Source organism: Zonotrichia albicollis, chromosome 16 (genome assembly GCF_047830755.1).
Source record: "Zonotrichia albicollis isolate bZonAlb1 chromosome 16, bZonAlb1.hap1, whole genome shotgun sequence".
Lineage (NCBI taxonomy): Eukaryota > Metazoa > Chordata > Aves > Passeriformes > Passerellidae > Zonotrichia > Zonotrichia albicollis.
Window position 1 is genome coordinate 5,570,569 of NC_133834.1, and position 21,265 is coordinate 5,591,833.

Genomic DNA, 21,265 nt, shown 5'->3' on the forward strand with positions numbered 1-21,265 from the left:
AAAACACCAGCCCTGCATCCTTTAACTGAAATGCCCCACAATCTCTGCGCCTCCCCTGCCAGTCCCATTCTTCACTAGCAGTGCAGCCTTGGATAATTCCTGCTGGCTTTTACTGAGATAGGTTCCTTGTAAGCAAGGGCAGGAGACACAGGAACCACTGAAAGGGGCCACAGCAGAGAGCTTTGCAGAGCCACGTCCTGCCTCACACAGCAATTGGGATTTTCTGGAGTTAGAAATCCATGGAATTTTTTTTTAGAAATCCATGGAATCCATGGAATATTTCCTTTGAGGTGTTTGTGGCTGTCAGTATTGTCACTCTTTGTGCTGCTGAACATGTCCTGGCTGCAGGCTGCCCACGGATCCCTGTGCTCACCTCTCTCGTGGAGGGGTATTGAAGGTGGTGCAGCCCGGCTTTATCAGTTTGACCTGAAATCAACTGCATACTGTCACACCAGATAGATCAACAGCAACAGAACAAAATATTTAATGATTAAGTAGGTGATAAGGTCAGGCTTGCAGTAGTTGGACTGCAAACAGAGCAACAGCAAAACAAACGCAGGCAAGCACAGCAGCAGAGGCTTCCTTGTCACAGAGCACTCCCTGAGCTGAGCCCAGGAGCTGGAGCTGGGTCTGTGGTACAGCCCTGACCAAGCACAAGTGGAAGGTGCAGAATCACTGGATGAGAGCTGCCTTTAGTTGTGTGAACTGAAGCTAGTGAGGAGAGTCTTAGCCAGAGGCCGCCATACTTTGTCATCCCTTCAGATTCTTTCTCCTTTCTTTCCTTCCATTTGCACACAGCTCAGCTTTAAACAACAGTAATTTCAGTTTTATGCCCCATTTTCAGTCGAATGGACCTATTCATCACAATACCCCGGTAATTGAGACTGAAGTTTGGAATTAAGAGTCTGTGGATGATAGTTCACCCTGCAGTCAGTGCAGAGGTGAGAAATGACAACCTTATGGCAGCTGATTCATCCCCTGAAGGATCCTTTCTCTCTGTGAAGGGTAGAGAAGATCTGCAGAGCGAGTACAGCCCCTGAGGTGCAGGTGGAGCAGGGAGCAGGGGCTGAGCCTCTCCCAGCTCTCTGCTGGAGCGTGGCAGTCCCTGCCCAGCCCCAGCTCCACTGCCCTGCCGCAGGCTGGTATCGCTTCAGCTGATTCAGAAACTCTTCCCTTGCCATGGCTGCTCATTTTCTGCCAGCTTAGGGATCCAAGATGGCCTAATAAGGGATTGGACAAGTGCCAGAGCCAGCATGAAGCCAGGAGAGGTGAGGGAGTGGTAGAAATGCCTTTCTTAGGTATTTCTGCAGAAGCAGAAAGCTGCTCAATTGGCCCCATCATAAATGGGCTGTTCAGCATGAAGTGCCTGGTGTGAGGTGGAAAGAACCCATTTCCCAAAGCACTTAGATGTTTTCTGATAACTGTCCTGTGCCTGGGTCTTGGCATCAGCCTGTGTTACACCCTTGTGTCTGGGACTCTGTAATAAAGATAAGGCAGGTTGTGTGGCACAATGGAAGCTCAGTCTGAGGCTCAGCTGAACAACCATCCTGAGGAGATTTCCAGATCCTTTGAGTGTCTCTTGTCTCCAGCTGGGCCACTTATAATCAGCTTTGCTGTAGGGCTTGGACTTTGGGCTGAGAAATCCCCCATGGAGGCTGCCAGGGGAGAGCTCTGATGGGTTACATCTACAGAGGAGGTCTGAAGGCATTTCACTCTTTCAAACTGCCCTGAGAACAGCATCTCTGATGTGCTGTTCCAGGAATGAATCACAGTTTCTGAGAACAGAACTCAGAGCTGTCTGAAGGCTTTGCATTATACAGACATTGCAAGAGCTGTTGGAGAGGACGTCACGAATGAGAAAACATAAAATAACAGTGCCTGGTGTTTCCTTCCCCTAAAGCTCAGGGACAGCTTTTCCCCACTGTAGCTAGATTTGCTTTAAAGCTTGAAGTGTTCACTACTCTAATGCTGTGCTGTTTGATCATTCACAGGGCACAGCACAGACCAGGTGAGGCATGGGAGTCAAGGTGAAGCCAACATCAGCAGTGAGATCCAGGTCTGACTTCTCCACTCCTGGAGGAGGCTGGAAAACAAATCTGCGGAGCAAGCCCGAAAAGAAGAGGAACAGCTCCATCCTGGCCAGTCCTTCACCAAGGCAAGCCCTTCTCCCTGAAAACAACCAGGGAGAAGTTAATGGTCAGCTCTGTAACTGTTAGTGTTGATGTCTGAGACCTTCTAAGCAGGAGGTACAGTCTGAAGAGCAGGCTGCTGAGGTAGGAAATTTTCCCTTTCTTCTCTGTGTATATTAGAGTGCTACTGATTTGGTCTCAAACTACACAGAAGTCTGTAGATGTATGAAATTGTTCAGTGACTGTGAGTAAATCCATGTCTCCCATCTCTCCCAAAGAAGAGGTGGTTACCTACAGCAATGGTGGATAGGAGAAATGACTAGAAATCCTTTACCCTCTATTCTGTGTCCCTGGCTTTCATACTTTTCCTGAAATCAGGGGGAACTGCCATTAGCCTTGCACCCACACCCCTCTTACCTATGGAGAATGGAATAAATGCTTCTCTCCTAATGAAGTTCCCATTGGCATCAAGGAAATGGGAAGGGTTGAACTGATGCGGGGTTTTCCAGTGTAACTCGTCATTCAGAGCAGAGGTCAGCAGTGGAATAATCTCAGTACCCTGAAAGGGATCAAAGAAACTCATGGAACAGGAGATCACTCCCTTACATGAGACAGACTGTGTTCTTTTTCCTAATGTGAAGGGGCAAATAAGACTTGACAAATAGAACTGGGGAATGATTCTCTGCCCCATCGTGGCTCTGTCTGTTTTCAGTAACTGCTGTTTTAATTTTTGGACCACAAAACATTCCTTTCTTACAGAGTCAGATCTTTCAACAAAGGTGCTGGGGTAGAGGTCCCACATTTGACATAAAAAGATTCAAACTAGTGTGATTTAATTAAATCTCTGGTTAATCATGATTCAAACAACTGTACCAGACCACAATCCATTGTATGTTTACAGTAATTATCCTGGATCTAAGACAAAGGGTCACAGCACAGACTAAACCATGCATCACTGTGTCTTTAGTTATTTATGTGTTTCTTCATCTGCTTTAAAGAAAGCTGTGAGGAATCTGTGCAGCCCAAGCTGGCAGCCTCAGAGCTCACCTTAGGAATCTCGTAGCCTCGGAAATTCACATTTCTGGGAGTCGATCGGGATACGCCCATGGGGACAATATTGGCAAACCTTTGTATTTCATGTATTACTGCTTCTGTGTAAGGCATTTTTTTCCTGTCCTCCAACTTAGGCAGCTCTCCTGGTTCAATGACATGGTTCATTTCTTCCTGAATCTTTCCTTGGAGGGAGGAAAGGATTAAGAAGCTGATAACAATCTCATCTTGTAACTGAAATGGCTGCCAGTTTGGCAGAAATGAGGAAAAGGGAAAGCTGTAAATATCTGGGAAGGGCAGAAGTGGGTACGTCAGAGCATGGTGGGGTTCCTTCAGGTTTGTTGTGAGGCTAAGGCAGCTTGAATGGACTCACGACAGTCCACCTCATGCCTGACTCTCATTACACACCTTTGTTACCCCATAACCTCCAACAGAAACCAGATCAGAATCAGCTCCTGAGGAGACCTTGAGTGACGTAAGCCCATAGCCTGCAGGTGAATTACCAGGAGCTTTACTGTGTCTGTAGGCTGCCCCTCAGCCTCTCCCACTTGGCTGGGCTGGTTTATTGCAATCCAGCTGAATAAAATTCCTTTGTAAAGTCAACGTTTGCTGTCTCTCTCAGAGCACTGAGAATAATTACTCTAGGCAGCACTGAATGAGTTCCGCTCCCTTCTACAACCAAAGCCTTAAGCATGCAACAAAAAATTGTACAAGAGATGTGTCCTCCTTACTCTGAATTTCTGGGTATTTCATCATCAGCAGCAGCCCCCAGCGCACAGTTGTGGATGTGGTCTCAGTCCCAGCAGCAAAGAGGTCCAGGGTTGAAAACATCAGGTTTCCATTGCTGAATGCAGTGTGTGGTTTCTTTGACTCCTTCAAAACATGGGGATAATGCAGCAAATAATACCCATGTGTGACTGTGTTGCCACCATTTTTATCTGCATTTTAGCCTTCTGTGACTTTATATGTGCTGGAAAACTGAATATTTAGTCTTTTAGCATTAGGACCTATGCTGTGTGGAATTTGTCTGGTCCCAAGAATATGTGTAATCCCCAAGTCTAGACATTAGAAAAAATTCCAATGAATTGGAATTTATTTACTGCAACACAGTTTATCCCGGTACCATTCTTGCAGGAAGGTTTGGGATGATCTCCTCCTTATGTGTGCTGAGTGGGAACTTATTTCCCCTTCGTGGGATGTCAAGTCAGAGCTAAGAGAAGGGAATAGAAAGGCACTGGGACCCAGCTTTAAAGTACCTGTTTTTGCTTCACCAGGAAGGCATCGACAAAGCCTGTTAAGTCATTTTCATTAAGCTCCTCTTTGTGCTCCTGGAAGAGCTTCTGGAGAAAAGCATTCAATTCAAGGATGTTTTGTAGCACAGTCTTGGAAGCTCCAGACAGAAATCCAAGGGATGGGTAGAAGTTATATAACTGCAAGACAAGTTTTACTGTTAATTGGCATTTTTGAACACATACTGGTATCTCAAATCACACTGCTGGTCCCTTGTCCTATGCCCTGACATTTGAGGCTGTAATTCCCCCCTTCTACAGTCCAAGGAACTCTGGATTCCTGCAGAAATAGAATGTTCCTTCTGTAATTCAAGGAGGCAGGTTTGGGATTGTGCTTCTGCTCTTCAAAGAGGGTAAAGTTGTTTAGTGAAGTTTGGATTTTTTAAAATGTTTTTTTTACTAATAAGTTTGACAAAGTGCAGGAATCTGGTAATCTGTGCATTGCAGATACAGAACCACAGATGTGTTCTGTACAGGCTGACTGGCTGATAATGTTCTTGTTCTCAAGAAGAGATATGTGGGAGGCCAGAAGAACAAATGCTGAAACTGGATATTCCCCAAAAACTGTAAAATTAAGCTCTTACCTGCACCATAGGGGAGCCCAACAGCTTAGTATTTTGATTTATCAGCTTCAGCAAAGTTAGAAATACTGGATCATCATATTCAAACCTCTCTCCAAACAATATGGAGCAGATGACATTGGATACAGCATTGTTGAGTATCATTTTTGTATCAAATGGTTTCCCTGTATTTCAAGCAATGAAAACAAATGACAAAATGACTATGCTCATTTCAGTCTGGTTTCCTATGGAAATGTAGTCCTGAGCTCCCAAAGAAAACTCATTCCCCACCCAGAATTCATAGCAGGGAATTTTGTTTCAGTGTTTTAAGGCCTTGGTTCAATAACCTAATGCACTTTATGCTGAACTTTAACCACGAGATACCATTTGCTCAGAGTTAAACTTTCATTAATCTTTATTGTTCTGCTAGACCTGTTCTCTGTCTCTGGATGAAAGATTTGACACTCACCATGATAGGATTCAAAATATTTGATAAGGGAATTTACTTCCTCCAGGATTCGGGTCTCAAGGGTTCTCTTTCCCATTCCAAAGTCTCTCAGTGTGGACAAGGTAAATCTTCTCATAGTTTTCCACATCTCTCCATGGCTGAATGCTATGCCTAAAATAAATGTGTAACATCGTTATGGCACCTGTGGTTCATAAATTTTCTTACACACTGGTGCCTCCTAAGATCACAAAAAGTGATCTGTAAGAGGACAGTGCTCTCTGCTGAGAGGCTGTAATGAACAGAGACAAAACTTATCCAAGCAAAAGGTCAGTTACCATTTCCTTGTGTCATTTTTCTAAATATGGGTATTTCTGCCCTCTCTCCAAACTCTTCAGCATGATTTAAAAGGGCATCCTTGATGGTTTCATATCCAGCCAGTACCACGACCTTCCTGGGTCCAAAATGCACCGTGAAGACACTGCCATAGATCTTGGAGAGCTGTCAAGGTGAGTAAATATGTTCATTCAAAACCTGATCTGGACTCAAATACAACTACTGGCCACTCTAGGTGGTTTCTAGACCAAAAGGAGCCTCCCAGCCCTGCCTGATGTCTCCAGGTGCTGCTGTAATTCAAGCAGTGAGCAGCAGCTATCGATTGCCAGCATCTCTGCTTGCACCCTGTTTGCACAACCAGGTGTCTGCTATCACTGCCCCAATCAGGGGAGTCAGTAAAGTGCCACTGCATTCCTGTGGTGTTCTGCAGTAGCAGACCAGCAATACCACCTCGGGAGGCTGGCTAGAGAATGCTGCTGCAGGCAGGCCCGTTTGTTGTAGTGCTGGTGACCTGAGGCAAGCAGGCATGCACACACCTTTGAGGCTGAAGCCACAAACCCTGCAGAAACAAAGCCAGACAATAACTCTCTTTCAGGACAGCACTTGTCTCTAATTATGGCAAGGTGGGTAGTGTTGCAGTCATTATGGAATTACTTGCTGGCCACCAGAAACTTGGATCTGACTAGGAAGCATATTCTGGTAGATAATGTCACTGGAGTGTTAGGCATTTATAGCAAATTAAAAATGAATCATCTGTTACCCTGAAAGGTGGCTTTGACAAGCTAATCATTCACTTGGTATTTTAGGCTTCGTTTGAACACACTGCAAGCCATCCCCTCCAAATGTCTTCTTGTTTCTGATGTGCCTGGCTTACCATTTTCTATGCATTAGATAGATTCCACAAATTGAATTTCAGATTAGAAGCAGCTCCTGTTATTACACCAGACAAATTGAATTTGTTTTCATCAAGCAGTGGTTTGACGGCTTGGGAGATAACATTAGCACTGGTTCTTCCATCCCTGGCAGCTCACAGAGCGAGTGGCAGAGCCAGGGGCAGGGAATCACAGCTGCTCTGAGCCTTCCTTTGGCCATCTCCTTGCATTAGTGCTTCTTGGCAGCCCCTCTGGTTTTGCTCAGCAGCACAAGTATTGGATGTGGCAGGCCTGAAAGCCCAAATAAAGCTCCTTGGTAGATTATGGGAAATTAGTCTGGTGCTGCCACGTGATATTTGTATCATAAAATCCCCCAGTACTGCCAAAAATAGTTCATAAATAGTTTCATACTGACATCCTCAAACATACCCAGGAGCTCAGGACCAGAAGCCCATCAGAACTGATCTGTGCACAACCCTCTGCCCCATAAATCAGGGCAGATGAGCACTGTGTGCCTGCTGTAGGAATTCTGTGCTTTGGAAACACAGGATGCCCTTCCTTCCACAGCTAACAGGAGGACTGCAGTGTCTGCCCTCCCACTGCAGATGCTCAAGGGGCTGAAGGAGTTCTCTGGGGACCAGCTTTCCCCCACCATAGTGTCCAGCAAGCAGCACACACACAGGGCATGTGACAGGTCCCTCACAGCACCTCAAGTGTCTCTACAGCAACCAGATAAAATCTGAATTCCCACTGAGTTGTCCCCAGGTCCCTGAGGGAACACAGCAGACACTTTCTAAAACAAACATTGCCCCTGGCTTTTTAATATTTAAATGGTTTTTTTTTCTCTCTCTCTCTCAGAAATATAAGTATCCATGGAGCTGTGTAAGAAAAAGCAATTTGATTAGCTAGACATATAAAATCCATGCATTGAGTCCTCAACCATCCTGAGCAGTGTGTGCCGGGGAAGGGCTGGGGAGGCAGAGTTCTGCTGAGCATTGCAGAGATGTAATTAGTTTTGGAAAAAAGTTTGTCCCTCTGCTGTGAGGATGATGCCTTTTCTTGCTTCATCCCTTCCATCCACCCATTCCTTCCTAGAGGTCTGGTGGCAGTGAGACATCTCTTGATGGCAGCAACCTGGCCCAGCACAAGTCTTTTACCTGCAGCCTTTGAAGGGCTCAAAACACCAACAATTTGAGTAGATTGTGAGGAGTGGGAGGTCTACACTTAAGTGTGTATAAAGAAAGGAGTGTGTGTGTGTTATATTCATATATATAAATACAATTGTGTGTGTGTGTGTGCACCTCTGAAGGTAAAGTTGTTCTGCCTGTGTGCCACATATCTCATTGCTGCCCTCCACATAAAGCAAACACAACCACATCTCTGTTTCCCCAGCTGCATTTCTCATTGCAGGAATTGCACATTTCCCTCTGCCTGCTGGCTCAGCCCCTACCTCTGTCAGCGACTGGAATGGCTTTTTCAGGTCCACCACGTTCAGGTTCCCGATCACAGGAAGAGGTCGTGGCCCAGGGGGCAAATTGCAAACTGACTTCTTGGAGCTGGAGAGAAAGTAAAGGAGAGCAAAGAGCCCTGCTGCCAAACAGAGCAGCGAGCAGGAGCCCAGGTACTGCAGGAGACTCTGCACAGCCATGTCCAAAGGCAGCTGAGGGTAGGAGCATCTCGGGGTCCCTTTATAGCCCTTCTGTCATTGCCTGAACACACCTTCTGGGGAAGTGGCTTTACACAGAGAAAAGGGCTCTGCAGACTTGTTTACATCCACTCAGATCAGATGTACTTCATTTTCCTGCTAGATGAAACACCCTCTTTTATTCTGAACCATGGATTACCATAATCTGGAGCTCTTATTTCACCTACAACACCGGGACGAGGTGTTTGTTTTCCAGTGAATATCTGTGTTGTGGGCATGTTGTTCTCTATGTGATTTCAGGGTCAGAACTCAAGGACAGGAGCCATGCTGGACTCTGTGCCAGGTCACAGGACTCAGCTGGACCCCAGTGATGCAATGGAGGAAGCAGGGCACAGGAGGGAAAGCCCGCAACAATGCACAGCCCAGGGTAAGCAAGCCCTTGGGGAGGACAAGACTGACCATGGACAAGCTGGAATGGTGGGATGAAGATGTGCTAATTCAGGATTGATGACAGGAGCAGATCTATTTACAGGTGAGAGCTCTGATTCTTTTTGCTTTCCTGCCACCCCACTAAAATCACCTCCTTGAGCAAATCAGTGTTTTTTATTGCTAGCATTGTTACCGTCTTTGTCCCAAGAATCCCCTACCAGCAAACCCAAAATATCAGTCACTATTTGGCAGTTTAGTGCACAGAGTGCCTGGATGGCCAAGCCTGCCTCAGCAGCTGGTGATGACTCCCTCTGTTTATGAACAGCTGCATGCCATCCTCTAGGAGAAACTGTCCCCTGCAGGCAATCCTGCCTAGATTGGGAAAGAGATCCTGAATCCTGCTAACCTGGGAGGAGCCAGGATCAGGCTGCAGCTGGCCAGGCAGAAGATGGAGGTGCCAGGCAGGAGGAGCACATGGCAGCAGTTCTGGCCCTGCAGGGACTGAGTCATGTCCCAAGCCCAAGCAAGAGCCCACGTGCCCAGGTGACAGCTCCAAGAGCCACCCCCACCCTCTGCATCCTTGGGGATGACAACAAAGCAGAAGTGACCAAGAATAGGAAGCCCCTTGTAGAAATGGTGGCTCTAAGGGAAGGAGCTGATTTGATGCTCTGTCCCATATTTTCCAGTGGGGATATTTTACTCCCCAGTTGCAGATTCTGGCAGATTACTGGGCTGTGCTGCTGTTGAACCCTTTAGAAATCTTTAGTTTAATAATTCTTTTGCTAGAATTCTCCAAGGCTCCCGGGTGCAGGCTACACTGATGGGAAAATGATGATTATTTATTAATAATAATAAAAGTACATTAGCCAAAGGCAAGGGGAATCAATAAACTCTAACTAGATTGACATGAAAAAGCTGCCTGCTCTCCAAGGCTTGTTTATCAGGAGAGCAGTTTTTCACAAGGAGAACTTTCCTGTGCAGGCAGGATGGGCAAAGAGAGGAGGGCACTGGATGGTCACATCCATCTCAGGATTTGCTGCACAGCTGAGAGGTCTTGGCCTGCACCCTCCTCTCCCAGACATTTCCAAGAATATCCTGTTCTGCCAGATTCTTCTCTGAGCAAATGGTGTGACTACTGGGACTCCTGAGACTTTATAATATGCAGTAAGAGGGAGGAAAAAGCCCTGCATGGGGCCAGTTGGGTACCAAAGGAGGAAATCTGTTCCTTTTTACACAGAGCTCTGTTGGAGCAGAGCTGGCTGCTGCCAGAGCAAGGAAAATCACCTTCCCTAAGCCTTCAATCTGTGGTGACAATATGGAGTGAGGCCCTTTCTCAAGCAGTGAGCACATGGACTTGCAGCCTGATGCACTGAAGCCATGGAGAAATGAGGGATGAGCTCTCCAGAGGGAGGGAATCTTTGCAGTTTTAGAATAGAGCCAATGTGATGCCCTCAGCCCCACTCCGTCCTCACAACCCTCACTTCCAGGGTGCAATCCTGAGCACAGCTTGCAGCCACAGGATCCCACACAGGAATGGGGGAAACATTGCTCCCAGCTCACGTCTTTGTCTTTCTAGCAGCCCAGGGCAGAACTCCCTTCAAGTGAGCAGAGTTTGTGGGCACAGCCCAGGGGATCCATCAGTTCCTCCTGGACAATGAGCCTGCCCTTAACACCACAGTAACTCACCTGGAGAAGGTCACATCACCTCCTCATGGCACACAGGTGAACAGAGCTACAGTAACTGTAGGATAATGCAGGGAAAGGGTTGTTATAAGTCCATAATTCAGTCAATGACTGCTGATAACATCATAAACCAGCAGAGTGAGCACCAAGTGCCAGTGTGCCTTGCAAGGCTCTGCCACTGCTTTACAACCCCCAGAGATGCCTATCAGCCCATGCATTGTTATCAGGGACATTTAAAGCCTGAGCACACCCTATTAAACATTAACATTTTTAAAGACCCAGATGTGTTAAAACTCAGGCTGCTCCTCGCTAATGGATTTTGCTTGCCTTGACAAATGCCAGTGCAAAAAGAAATCAAAAGCTTTCCGACTCTGACCTCTTTCAATTTTTCATCATTATTGCATTGTTTTATTGGATTACACCCACTTCTTCCCAACCCAGCAAATCTGTGTTTCTACAGGATCACTACAGGGTGGTGTTCTCAAGTGTTCACTTTGCTCATTTTTATACAAATGATTCTTTAATTTCTTTTCATTCATCTGTCAAACCAGCATGGGCTGCAAATCTACTCTGGGAAGAAAGACTCCTGAAAAAATATTTTTTTAAATCTTTATTTAATGGCAATTTTTTAAAAAAAGAGATTCCTAGGTTGATTTTTTTTTTCCATGCTCTGAGTTGAAAGATTATATGTGATGAGTCAGGTCACTGGGAGAAGAAAATTTAAAAAAATCTGTGCATGAGATTAGTGCATTGTCCCTGTGCACAGCCTAAGGTGAGAGTATTTCCCACTTTATTTTATATACTAACATTTATTTATTTAAATGCTAACATTTTCCAAATGTTAAGCATTTACCATTCTTGGGAACTTTGTTGTTTTTAAAAGCCTCCTTCTTGGACTGAATAGATGCTATTCCTTCATGAGTCTCACCCAGTGAGAAAACACATGGGAGATCCTTGGCTTTGATGCTGGTAATGTACTTTTTAATAGATTTTCATATCTACAAAAATGTTTGCAGTAAAATCCCTTACAACTCAGCTAGAACCATGATCTTCCAGATCTACATTTACACCAACTAGTCAAGGCAGCCTGACCTGGGAGATGAGTATTGAGTAGGTTGGGTTATAAATAGATGATTTTCAAAATACAGCTGATAAATCCAATGCCTCTACACAGCTGCAAGGATTTTTTGTTCTGGGTCTCTGGCTTCTGTCTCTCTCAACAACATATTGCAGAAATTGAGTTAATCCAAGAGAAATTTGAGGCATATCATGAAGGGTGATTAGCTGATAACTACAGAAGCAGGGTCCCACATCTTCCTTTTGGGCCCCTCTCTTGGTGCGGGTGGAGATGTGGATTTAGATGGACCAGAATTGCAATCAGCAATTTAAGATGAAGGTTTGTTTCACCTCTCAGTGCAGTGTTGCCATTTCTACAACATTCCTCTCTAAACTGATGAGGCTTTGTCTCAGTAATAACAGAAAATGAGCTATCACTCTGTACATCTTTATGGAGCACATAACTTATTAAGGCCCTGACCTTATTGGCATGAAACTGCGATTTCCCTGTAAGTGCAAAACAATAATATTTCATTAATCATCCACAACAGAAATCCCCATTCCCCAGACTATTCTGGCAATATTCTGCATTTTTGCTTGTCTAGGAACCTGAATTGAAAGGGAGAAAAATGGTTTACAACAGCCTGTGGCAGTGATGGAGCAAGAGCCTTATGTAAGAGCTGGCGGAGGTGAGGCAGCAATGAGTGATCCTGGAAGGATGTTTCTCTGAGGTGTGTTCTCTCCTGGCCTGGGAACAGCAGTCTCAAGGGCACAAATTCCAGCATCTGAATGTGCTTGGTCTTGTTCAGCTCATTAATTTCCTACAGCTATCCCAAGTCAAGCTATGAAATCCCCTAGTGCTTTACTCCGAGCCTTTCATGGCTTGTCAATAAATTATTTTCCAATTAAGTACCTGATAATTTGAGTCTGCAGGCTCTTAGGAGAGGCAGCGTGGTGAGAGAGAGAAAATAATGGAAGTCATGGACTTTTCCCTGCCTGTAAAATGAATAAAGGTTCCTCTCTGAAGTGTTACTCAATTTGGTGCTTCCACAAAGTAATGGTGAGTGTGTAATAACTCCTTCTGAGGAGATGTTTGTCCAGCTGATGGATAAACACCACCAGTGGAGTGAGTTTTCAGCACTACCTGAAACACTGGAAAAGAACAGTTTTAAATGTTATTTCAGTCCATATTAATGATGAAAGGTCTGATTCAAGCAAAGGATTTTTATTTCTTTTTTAGTCTATCAAGCTGTGTTACTTGAAAGGGGAAGAGCCAAGATTTTCCCTAGTTTGGGAAATTTTCTAATTCAAGGATTTCAATTTTCGGCAAGGGCTCAGGACTCCATGCTAGAGGTGAAACACCACAAATTATCTAATATCTCTTGTACAATGAGCACCCTTTTGCTGAAGCAGCTATTTCAGATTTCCCTGATGCAAAGTCTCTTGCTCCTTTGAAAGATAATATGTGAAAAACATTTCATTCTCTGTTTGTGTCTCTGTTTTTGTTGAGTTCTTTTGGAACTGGTAGGTTTAATCCACAAATGAGGTTTTTTTCTTCACAATGATTATCTAATAGGGATTTTATTTGATCTCCTTGGGAAAAATTTATCCTGAGTTGCTGAAGCATGTGTATTAGATTGTATGAGAACCTGTACCTTTAAAGGAAATTCTAGAAGGTACAACTGGCATTTGCAATAAAAACATTAAGTAATCATAACAAACACCAGCTACTATACCTGACCTGAATTGAAGTAATTACAACATTTAAGACTCCAAAGAAAAACCCTGAGTTAACAAATAGATTTGAAAAAAATAAAATACAATGAATATAATAAAATATACCAAGTTGATGTAGCCTTTGCAGAGAATCACAGAATGATTTAGGTTGGAAAAGACCTTTAAGATCATTGAGCCCAACTGTTCCCCCACTAAAGTCATGTCCCCAAGTGCCACATCTACATGGCTTTCAAATGCCTCCAGGGATGGGGGCTCCACCAGTGCCCTGGGCAGCCTGTGGCAATGCTGGGGAAGTGAATTTTCCTACTATCCACACTGACACCAACTGGGTGTCCTCTACAACCTTACTGAGGTAAAGGTGTTAAACAGAGCTGGAAAGGTTGGTGCTGCTTGCCTGGGAATAATTCCACTGTGGGGTCTCTGCATATCTTTTTCCCTTGACTTCTTCCTTCATCACATGGGAAATCAGCAAGTTGGCCACTGTGACAGAAAGGAAGGAATGTAATTTGGGCAGTTTGCTAAAATCAAGTGCCTTGGCACATGAATTAAATGTGTTCAGATAAACCAAAGTTACTTCCCTGCTGCTCAGCTGTCTGAAATCTGGGAGACTGTTTGCTGCATTTATTTATGAAAGAGGAGTATTTCCCTTTTACCATTAACTGTTATAACGAAGTCAAGTGGAAAAGTGCTATTTACTGTATAATAAAACCCATCTATTGTTCATAGCCCTGAAAACTTAATAATAAAACCTTATATTTCAAGCTGTGCAAACCAGTTGCTTATGTAATAGAACATGGTGTAATTTTCCATTTACAATTTCAATACTGTAATAAGAAAGCAATCAAAGCATAAACAAAAGACACTTTAAATGGAGCTGCAGTTAATATTTCCATAATGGCTGTCCTTAAAAATTGAAGCTATTTCATTTCTTTTTTTTTCCCAGCTTTGAATTCTTCCTGCTTAGCTCAGTCATTTAATTAAAAGAAAATCAACTTAAGAAAGATAAAATACTGTCTTAAACCCATTGCAGCTATGGGCAAAGAAGAAAAAATGTCAGTGTAATCCACGGTTAACACTTGGTGAGTTAAATTAAAGCTATTTCTCATCCTCCTTTCAGAAGGAGACTGTGAATCTGCAGTTTGTGCTGCAAACCTGCAGGCAAAAGGGGTTTTTTTCCTTTATTGTACATCTTGAGGATCTGGAAGTTCACCATTTCTCCAGCTTCTGCCAGCACCCTCTTGGTTTTACTGCTGTTCCCCACCATTAATGCCACACGATGTGAACCCACGTGCTTGTAGGAATAATAGAATAAAATAAAAATAACTCAGTGCTGTCCCTAGGGTTTGTGCACAACTTAAACCAGGAGGATTGATGAGAGATGAGGAACCACATGGGCGGCTGATGGTTCAACAGAATGGGGACAGCCCATCCAAAACCCTGCTGGGTTTCTGTGGAAGTTCACCCTGCCTTCCTGCCAGAGCCATCCCCAGGGCTCTGGGATCACACCCCAGCCACAGCTGGGCCCAGAAAATGGGCTTTGGGGTCAGGACCCAGGGCTCGGCAGTGACAGGTGAGGAATTTATTCGTGGGGCAGAAAGGAAGGAGCCTGGCCTCAGCCCTGCACAGAAAAGGGAAAGATTGGACAAGGCTGGATCCTGCATGAAGGGATTTTCAGATAGCAGGCTCCAGATTTGGCTCTTTCCTCCTCCATGTCCCAATGCACAAATGCCAAGGACAGGGCGTTTGTCTGGGCCCCTCCACGGGCCGGCAGCCCCCGACCATCACAGCAGCCGTTCACAGGAACGAATGACGGACTCAGGGAATCCCAGAGCATCCTGAGCCGGGAGGGACCCACAGGGACCCCCAAATCACTGCAGGACAGCCCAGAACTGCGTTGCATTCAGAGGGGAGTTGCACTGGGAGCGTTCAGAGGGGAATGAAGACGGTGGCACGGGGTTCATTGATCATCGGTTCATTTCGCAGAGGCTGTGGCAGCCCGGGCCTCAGGGACGGCAGAGGCGCTCTCGCTTCGGGCCCGGCCCAACAGGGCGGCCGCCGCCGTCTCCATGGCAACAAACACAGCGTCTCCATAGCAACACCCACGCCGTGTCCATGGCGGCCCGGCCCCGCCCGCTGCGGGCGTTGACGATCACGGGACCGCGCTCGATGCGCTCGGCGCGCAGCTCCCCCAGGCGGCAGGAACGAGCGGAGACAGAGTGCCGAGTGACCGGGAGTGACCGCTGAGCGACCACAGAGTGACCGCAGGGACCCGCCGCGTCCCCACCCCCGGCAGCACCGCCATGTCCACCGCCATGAACTTCAGCAGCAAGAGCTTCACGCCGCGGCCGCCGGACAAGGGCGCGTTCCCGCTGGATCACTTCGGTGCGGTAGCGCGGCCTAGCGCCGGGCCTGCCCCGCGGGGCCCGGGCGCGGCGGTAGCGCGGCCCTCACTGTGTGTGTGTGTTACAGGGGAGTGCAGCGTCTGTATATGTGTGTGTGTGTGTGTGTGTGTCTGTGCGTGTGTTAAGGGGAGTACAGGGCTTTCGCTCTGTGTGTGTGTGTGTTACCTTCACTATGTTTGTGTATGTGTGTGTGTGTGTTACAGGTCTGTGTGTGTTACCCTCGCTGAGTGTGTGTTCCAGGGGAGTGCAGTGTGTGTGTCTGTTACCCTCGCTGTGTGTGTCTGTCTGTCTGTCTGTGTTACCTTCACTGTGTGTGTTGCAGGGGAGTGCAGCGCCTTCAAGGAGCGGTTCATGGAGTGTCTCCGGCAGAGCGGCTACGAGAGCGCGGCGTGCCGGCAGAGCGCCATGGCGTACCTGGAGTGCCGCATGGACAGGCGAGTGCCCCGGCACGGCCGCGGGGACAGCGGGGAGGGAGGGAGGGCAGCCCGGGCCAGGCAGGGTGTTTGGCCATGAAGGGCATAGATGCTCCGTGGGACCTGCCCTGTGGTTTCCGTGTTGTCCGGTGCAGAGGGATAACAGCGAGCAGCTAAGAAATTATACACTGTCTTACTCATCATTTTTTGCACACTGAAGTGTACAGTATAGCCTGCAGGTGAGGATCTCACACAGCGCTGGGGTAAAACATTCCTCTCGGCTCACATCGTTGTCTTTCTAGCAGCCCAAGGCAGAACCACCTTCAGGTGAGCAGATTTTGTGGGCACAGCTCAGGGGACTCATCAATGAGCCAGCATTTAAACACCACAGTAACTCCTGTGAGCTCATCTGGAGAAGGTCGCATAACCCTCTCCAATGAAAATTATTACAATTATTACTACAAAACTACAGTTATTACTATTAGAATAAGCTACCCTGTTTTACAGAGTTCTTTTAGCCAAGGTGCAAAATTGATCATTTACTTCCTTGCTGAGCCAACACCCCAACTCAATACCCAGGCAGCTTCCACCCTGCACAGTGGCCAGTGTGAAGCTTTTTTTTTGTTTGTTTTGTTTTCAGCTGTGATTACAAGTTAAGCTTTTAACTTTGCTCACCCTCTGCCTGGCCTGCTCAATAAGAGCTGACTGTGTTCAAGATGCCTACACGTGCTGTAACTTAACAAAGAATTATCAAAGCAGTGGTATTTTTCTTGTATATATTAATGCAATTGAGTCTTAATTAATGCTGAGTTCAAGCGGAAATAATTTGGCCTGTTAATCCCTTAGAAATATGTTTAAAGCAGGTAAGTTAAAAGTTTTTGTAGTCAGTTCAAGTGAAGAAAGAATTGGTGATTGGTTTTCCAGGGATGTTTCCATTCAGGCATTGCTTTGCAATCCTTCCTGTACAAGAGTGAGTCAGGGAACTTTGAAAAATGCAGAAATTTCTCTGTATCTAGGGAAAGTACATTGCAGATCAAAAACTAGTGTGAAAATCACTACAGTCCAGTCTAATGGCACCACAAAGGCTGTTCTAAACCAGACTCACTTGAAAGTGTAAATGGCATTGGTAGAATTTTAGGAAGCTCTTATGCAATGTGTTAATTAAAAATAACCAGGGGTCAGGTCTTTTTCTTAGAAACTCTTGCTCAGTACCTAAAATGGGGAAACAACACATTTAATTGGAAAACCACTATAAGGAGGAAAAATAATTGCTGAGTGCTGCTTTCCTTAAACTGAATTTTCTGAGGTCTTGTCAAACAGCAGTCACTCTGTATAGATCTCTTAGATCTGTTTAGGGTAAATAATAGTAATGAAAGAGAAAATGCTGCTGTTCTCTTGGTTATAGGCTGTGTTCTCTAAAGTGTTTTTTGTTGTTTTCTTCTTTTTTACTTAGGCAACTTATGGCTAATGAACCACTGGAAAAATTGGGATTTAAAGACCTGATAAATGAGAAATCAGAAGAAAAACCTAAGAAGTCATGATGAAGACAGACAATTTTGTCTCTCATGAAGGGAAAGCATAACTCTGAATGTAGTACATATTGTACATTTTGTTCATATTGCAATAGGAAGTGTTTCCTGAAAGAACCTTTTCTTCCAAAGTTTAATTGTCCTAAAATAAGATTTTTCTTTAAATGAGCAAAAGTACTGCCTTTGTCTGCTTTGCCCAAGTATTTCTTAACTTCTTTGTTTTAATTTCTCTAGAGGCAAAACAGTTACAGCCAAAGTGTTCTCCCTGTCTCTGTAAGAACAGAGAAGTCTTGTTTTAAGGAGACAAAAACCCAAACCAAACAATCCTTTATTGTGTAGCTCTTGAACTACTGATTAATCTTCTGGGCAATACTGATATGCTCACTGCAGTACTTGCCAGGTGGAAATAAAGCTGTTGTACTTTAAAATCGATTTTTATTAAATACTGGCATTAGTCCCCATCCCTTGGGTGGTTTCACCCTGCTGTGGAACACTCTGGGGTCCTGTGGGGGTACTTGAGGCAGTGTTTTTTTCAGTCATTTAATCTTTCATCATTGTTGGGAGAGTGTTTCTAGTTCCAGACCCCATTCAGGGACTGATTCTGCTTTTATTCACCTAAATTTTTCATCATTTAACTGGGAGCAGTGGTATTTCTCCTGCATGTTCTAATGCAGCTGAAGTCTTTCTTAATTAATATTGAGTTCAAGCAGAAATAATTTGGCCTCTTAGCCCCTAGAAATGTGTTTCAAGCAGGCAATAAATGTGTAAATCTTCTGGATGTGTTTCCCACTGTGTGTTCTGCCCTGTTATCCCTGCTGCTTTTGGTTTTGTTTTTAACCCAGTGAATCATTTCTCTGTGTACCTGGCTCTCTCTGCCAAGGCAGTTCTCTAATTTTTCCCTCTTTATCTGGTGGCCCCTCTCTGATAGATCTCACCTCCCCTGCTGGCTGCTTTTGCTTCTGCCTCTCTCCTGTGCATCTGCTCATACCAAATTCCAGGGAAGGCTGAAGGAACATTTTCTGCTCTCCATACTGATCACTGGGGCTGAGATTTGAATTGTTGCTCTGTGTAATCTGATGGAACAGAGTGCACATAGCTCAGAGCAGGTTCCTGTTTGAAAAGGACATTTGCCTGCTGCTGCATATTTTTATTCCACTTCATTCTACTCTTCAAATTATATCTTTTGGTGAGATTAGTACATTTATAGGAAAGAAAGCAGAGATTGTATTGCTGCAACAGATACTAAAAGACATTATATTAAACCACTGAATAAGAGCTTTCTTTCAGTGATACCAAGTTAGAATTAAAATAATCTCCAGCATCTTCAGGAGAAAGAAATCAAATTTCATGCTTCTGTGCTCCCTGAATATTAGAAGGCAAAATGAATTCCTGGTAGGTCTGAAAGAAGCCAGCAGTGGTGAGGGAATAATCTGGGCTGTTACCAGTGGTAGTTTCATTTTTTGGCTGTTACTCTGCTCTGCTGTTTTGGCCAAGCAGTTCCTTCACCAGTTCCATCTGTGTTTCCGTGGGACATTGATGCCAGCCCTGTCCTCTGGGTTGTTACAAGGTTTTTGAGGTGCTGAGTGATTGCCACCCTCACAAGACTGTGGGGTGAGAGGTTTGAAAAGTAAACCTTTCACCAGCCCAGAGATCTCATCCTGTCCAGGTCCATGGACATGTCTCACCCAGCAGTGAGTCAGCTGCTGTCCCCTCGTGCCAGGACAGGGGAGCTGGGAGTGGATAGCTGGAAATTCAGGGAATGGGCAGGGCCACCTCTGTCCCGGCTGTGAGCACTGCCTGCAGAAAAGGACACGTTCATTGGAGCTTTAAAGGAAGCTCAGAGCTGCTGGGGGACATCAGGCATTGAGATATGATGCAGCTGAGAAGTGGTGGGAAAAAAGCCATTAGTGCCAGGCCTGGGGTCAAAGTTTTCCCTGCACTGGAGTCATTTGGGAGAGTTCCCAGAATGTTCTTCAATTAATTCCTGCCTACATACAAATCATTAATTAAATCTTTCTACTTGAAACCTCTTTATTTTAGCATTGCTGGTGGTATCCAGGTTTGTATTCCTTTTAACTGACAGTGGGGTATAAACCAAATGAAGGCAGTAGGTTCATAGCCAGCTTTCCTGTGCCCAGGCCGAGGAGGAACCTCTCCAGGAGCTTGTCACCACACTGGGAAAAATGTGTATTCTGTAAAATGTGTATTCTGAGGTGTGTGTGCTTCAGGGGAGGCAGTTTGTCAGGGGCACTGATTTCTAGGTGGAGCTGTTTGAGCTGATGAGCTGCTGGGAGTGCATCAATCTTGCTGTGAGGAGCCTGCCAGGTGCTGCCCGTGCCATGAAGCTCCACCTGCTGCCAGCTCCTGCGACCTGGAGAGGGGCAGAGCATCGGGAATCAGCTGGGACCGAGTACAGCCCGCCAGCCCGGGTGTAATTGCACAGGTGTGCAGGGGATAGCCCGGAGCAGGAGGAGTGGTGGCTGTGTTGGAGTGAGGATCCCTGTGAGCTGTTACCATCGCAACAGAAATCAATAAGCCTGGGAGGTGCAATTGTCTTTTCTGTGGCTTTTCTGCAGCAAAGGCTCATTCACACCCTAATGAGGCGCCCAGCTGCTTGGGAGCTGTCCCAGGGATCCCTGGAGGGCTCTGCATCAGCAGAGCTTTGCCCACACATTCTTTGCTCCGATTAAAATCCACTCAAGCACAAAGAGCTTAACCTTGATCCCAGCAGTTATTTACAGAGAGAACATTGCTGCAAGTTAACCATCCTTACCTCTTCCTGGGAAACCTTGAGCTCTGGGTGTATCTCTCCAAACAGCTACAGTGACCTGCAGAACCAGGAAGAAAGGGTTTAATAAACATTCCCAGAGCTCTGGGCGTGCTTTCACTGAAAAGCCTGCACAAAGAGAGCCTCCTGTGCTGGCTCTGGAAATGGGCCACAGTCCAAAGTCCTTTGTAGGAGCACAGTGAGGCTGTGCCTCAGTGCTGGGGAGGGATTGCTGCTGCCTCTGCCCCTGCAAGGACATACCTGGCATAGCAGGGGGGTCACAGCACCTGTGGGTGAATGTTTGGGGCTGTGAGCACTCAGAGCACTGGGTGTGCCTGCTGACCTTCACCTTGCTCCTTCCCCAGAGCATTCTCCAGTCTGTCCTGCTGGCTTCAGTCCCGAGGAGCTCCGTGGCTGTGTGTTACACTTGTGTCAGTCCTCACCAGCTTGCTTTCCCTGGGAGAACACAGTGTTGCTGGTGATTATTTTCCCTTGGGGCAACAATCAAAACAGCTTTTACTTATTGCTGCCTTTGCTGAACCAGGTGAGGGGCAATGAGTTAAAACAACTCTTAAATTTCACCTTATTGGTGTCTCCAAGCAGAGAACTGAGAGGTAACACCATTTAACTGATCATCTGGAATGAAACCTGGGTTGTAGGAGACTATGGGAGAAGGAACAGCCTGCTGCCATATAAAAAATGTCAGGAGCATCACTTGTTGCTGCTCTCAGAAGTGCCTTGGATGTTCTGGCTCCACTGGAGAGCAGTATTTTTCTACATTTCTCATCCATAATTCCTGGGATGGGAATGATACTTCTGCTAGTGTGCAGGACTGCTGTCATATCTGGTAGCATATCTATCCAGAGGACTTCAGTGCTTTTGTGCCTGGAGGAGATCCATGCTGGAAGAGATCCTTCTGCTAA

At 45.7% G+C, this 21,265-nt stretch overlaps 2 protein-coding genes and 2 long non-coding RNA genes across 8 annotated transcripts in view; 2 read left to right on the forward strand and 2 right to left on the reverse strand.

Moving 5' to 3' along the window:
• Nucleotides 1-15,313, forward strand: part of LOC113459334 (uncharacterized) — a 30,469-nt gene extending 15,156 nt beyond the window's left edge. The window contains exons 4-8 of one of the 5 annotated variants that reach the window (XR_012582871.1): nucleotides 1,992-2,273; nucleotides 5,872-5,982; nucleotides 8,092-8,302; nucleotides 8,627-12,847; nucleotides 14,175-15,313. This is a non-coding gene — a long non-coding RNA (uncharacterized LOC113459334). The other 4 variants (XR_012582874.1, XR_012582873.1, XR_012582872.1 and 1 more) reach the window with 4 other exon arrangements.
• LOC102060983 (cytochrome P450 2K4) lies at nucleotides 441-8,532 on the reverse strand. Its single transcript, XM_005487377.3, has 9 exons — nucleotides 8,132-8,532; nucleotides 5,812-5,974; nucleotides 5,498-5,647; nucleotides 5,053-5,213; nucleotides 4,436-4,609; nucleotides 3,911-4,052; nucleotides 3,177-3,364; nucleotides 2,547-2,688; nucleotides 441-2,169 (listed from the first exon to the last, which is right to left on the reverse strand). The coding sequence occupies exons 1-9, from the start codon at nucleotides 8,327-8,329 to the stop codon at nucleotides 1,982-1,984; spliced, it is 1,506 nt and encodes a 501-aa protein (XP_005487434.2). The 5' UTR covers nucleotides 8,330-8,532; the 3' UTR covers nucleotides 441-1,981.
• Nucleotides 15,314-15,391: 78 nt separating the features above from the next.
• On the forward strand, nucleotides 15,392-18,349 carry COX19 (cytochrome c oxidase assembly factor COX19). Its single transcript, XM_074552747.1, has 3 exons — nucleotides 15,392-15,613; nucleotides 15,956-16,067; nucleotides 17,500-18,349. The coding sequence occupies exons 1-3, from the start codon at nucleotides 15,532-15,534 to the stop codon at nucleotides 17,585-17,587; spliced, it is 282 nt and encodes a 93-aa protein (XP_074408848.1). The 5' UTR covers nucleotides 15,392-15,531; the 3' UTR covers nucleotides 17,588-18,349.
• On the reverse strand, nucleotides 17,844-20,502 carry LOC141731010 (uncharacterized). Its single transcript, XR_012582875.1, has 2 exons — nucleotides 20,349-20,502; nucleotides 17,844-19,946 (listed from the first exon to the last, which is right to left on the reverse strand). It is a non-coding gene; the product is annotated as an uncharacterized LOC141731010 (long non-coding RNA).
• Between the last annotated feature and the right edge of the window lie 763 nt (nucleotides 20,503-21,265).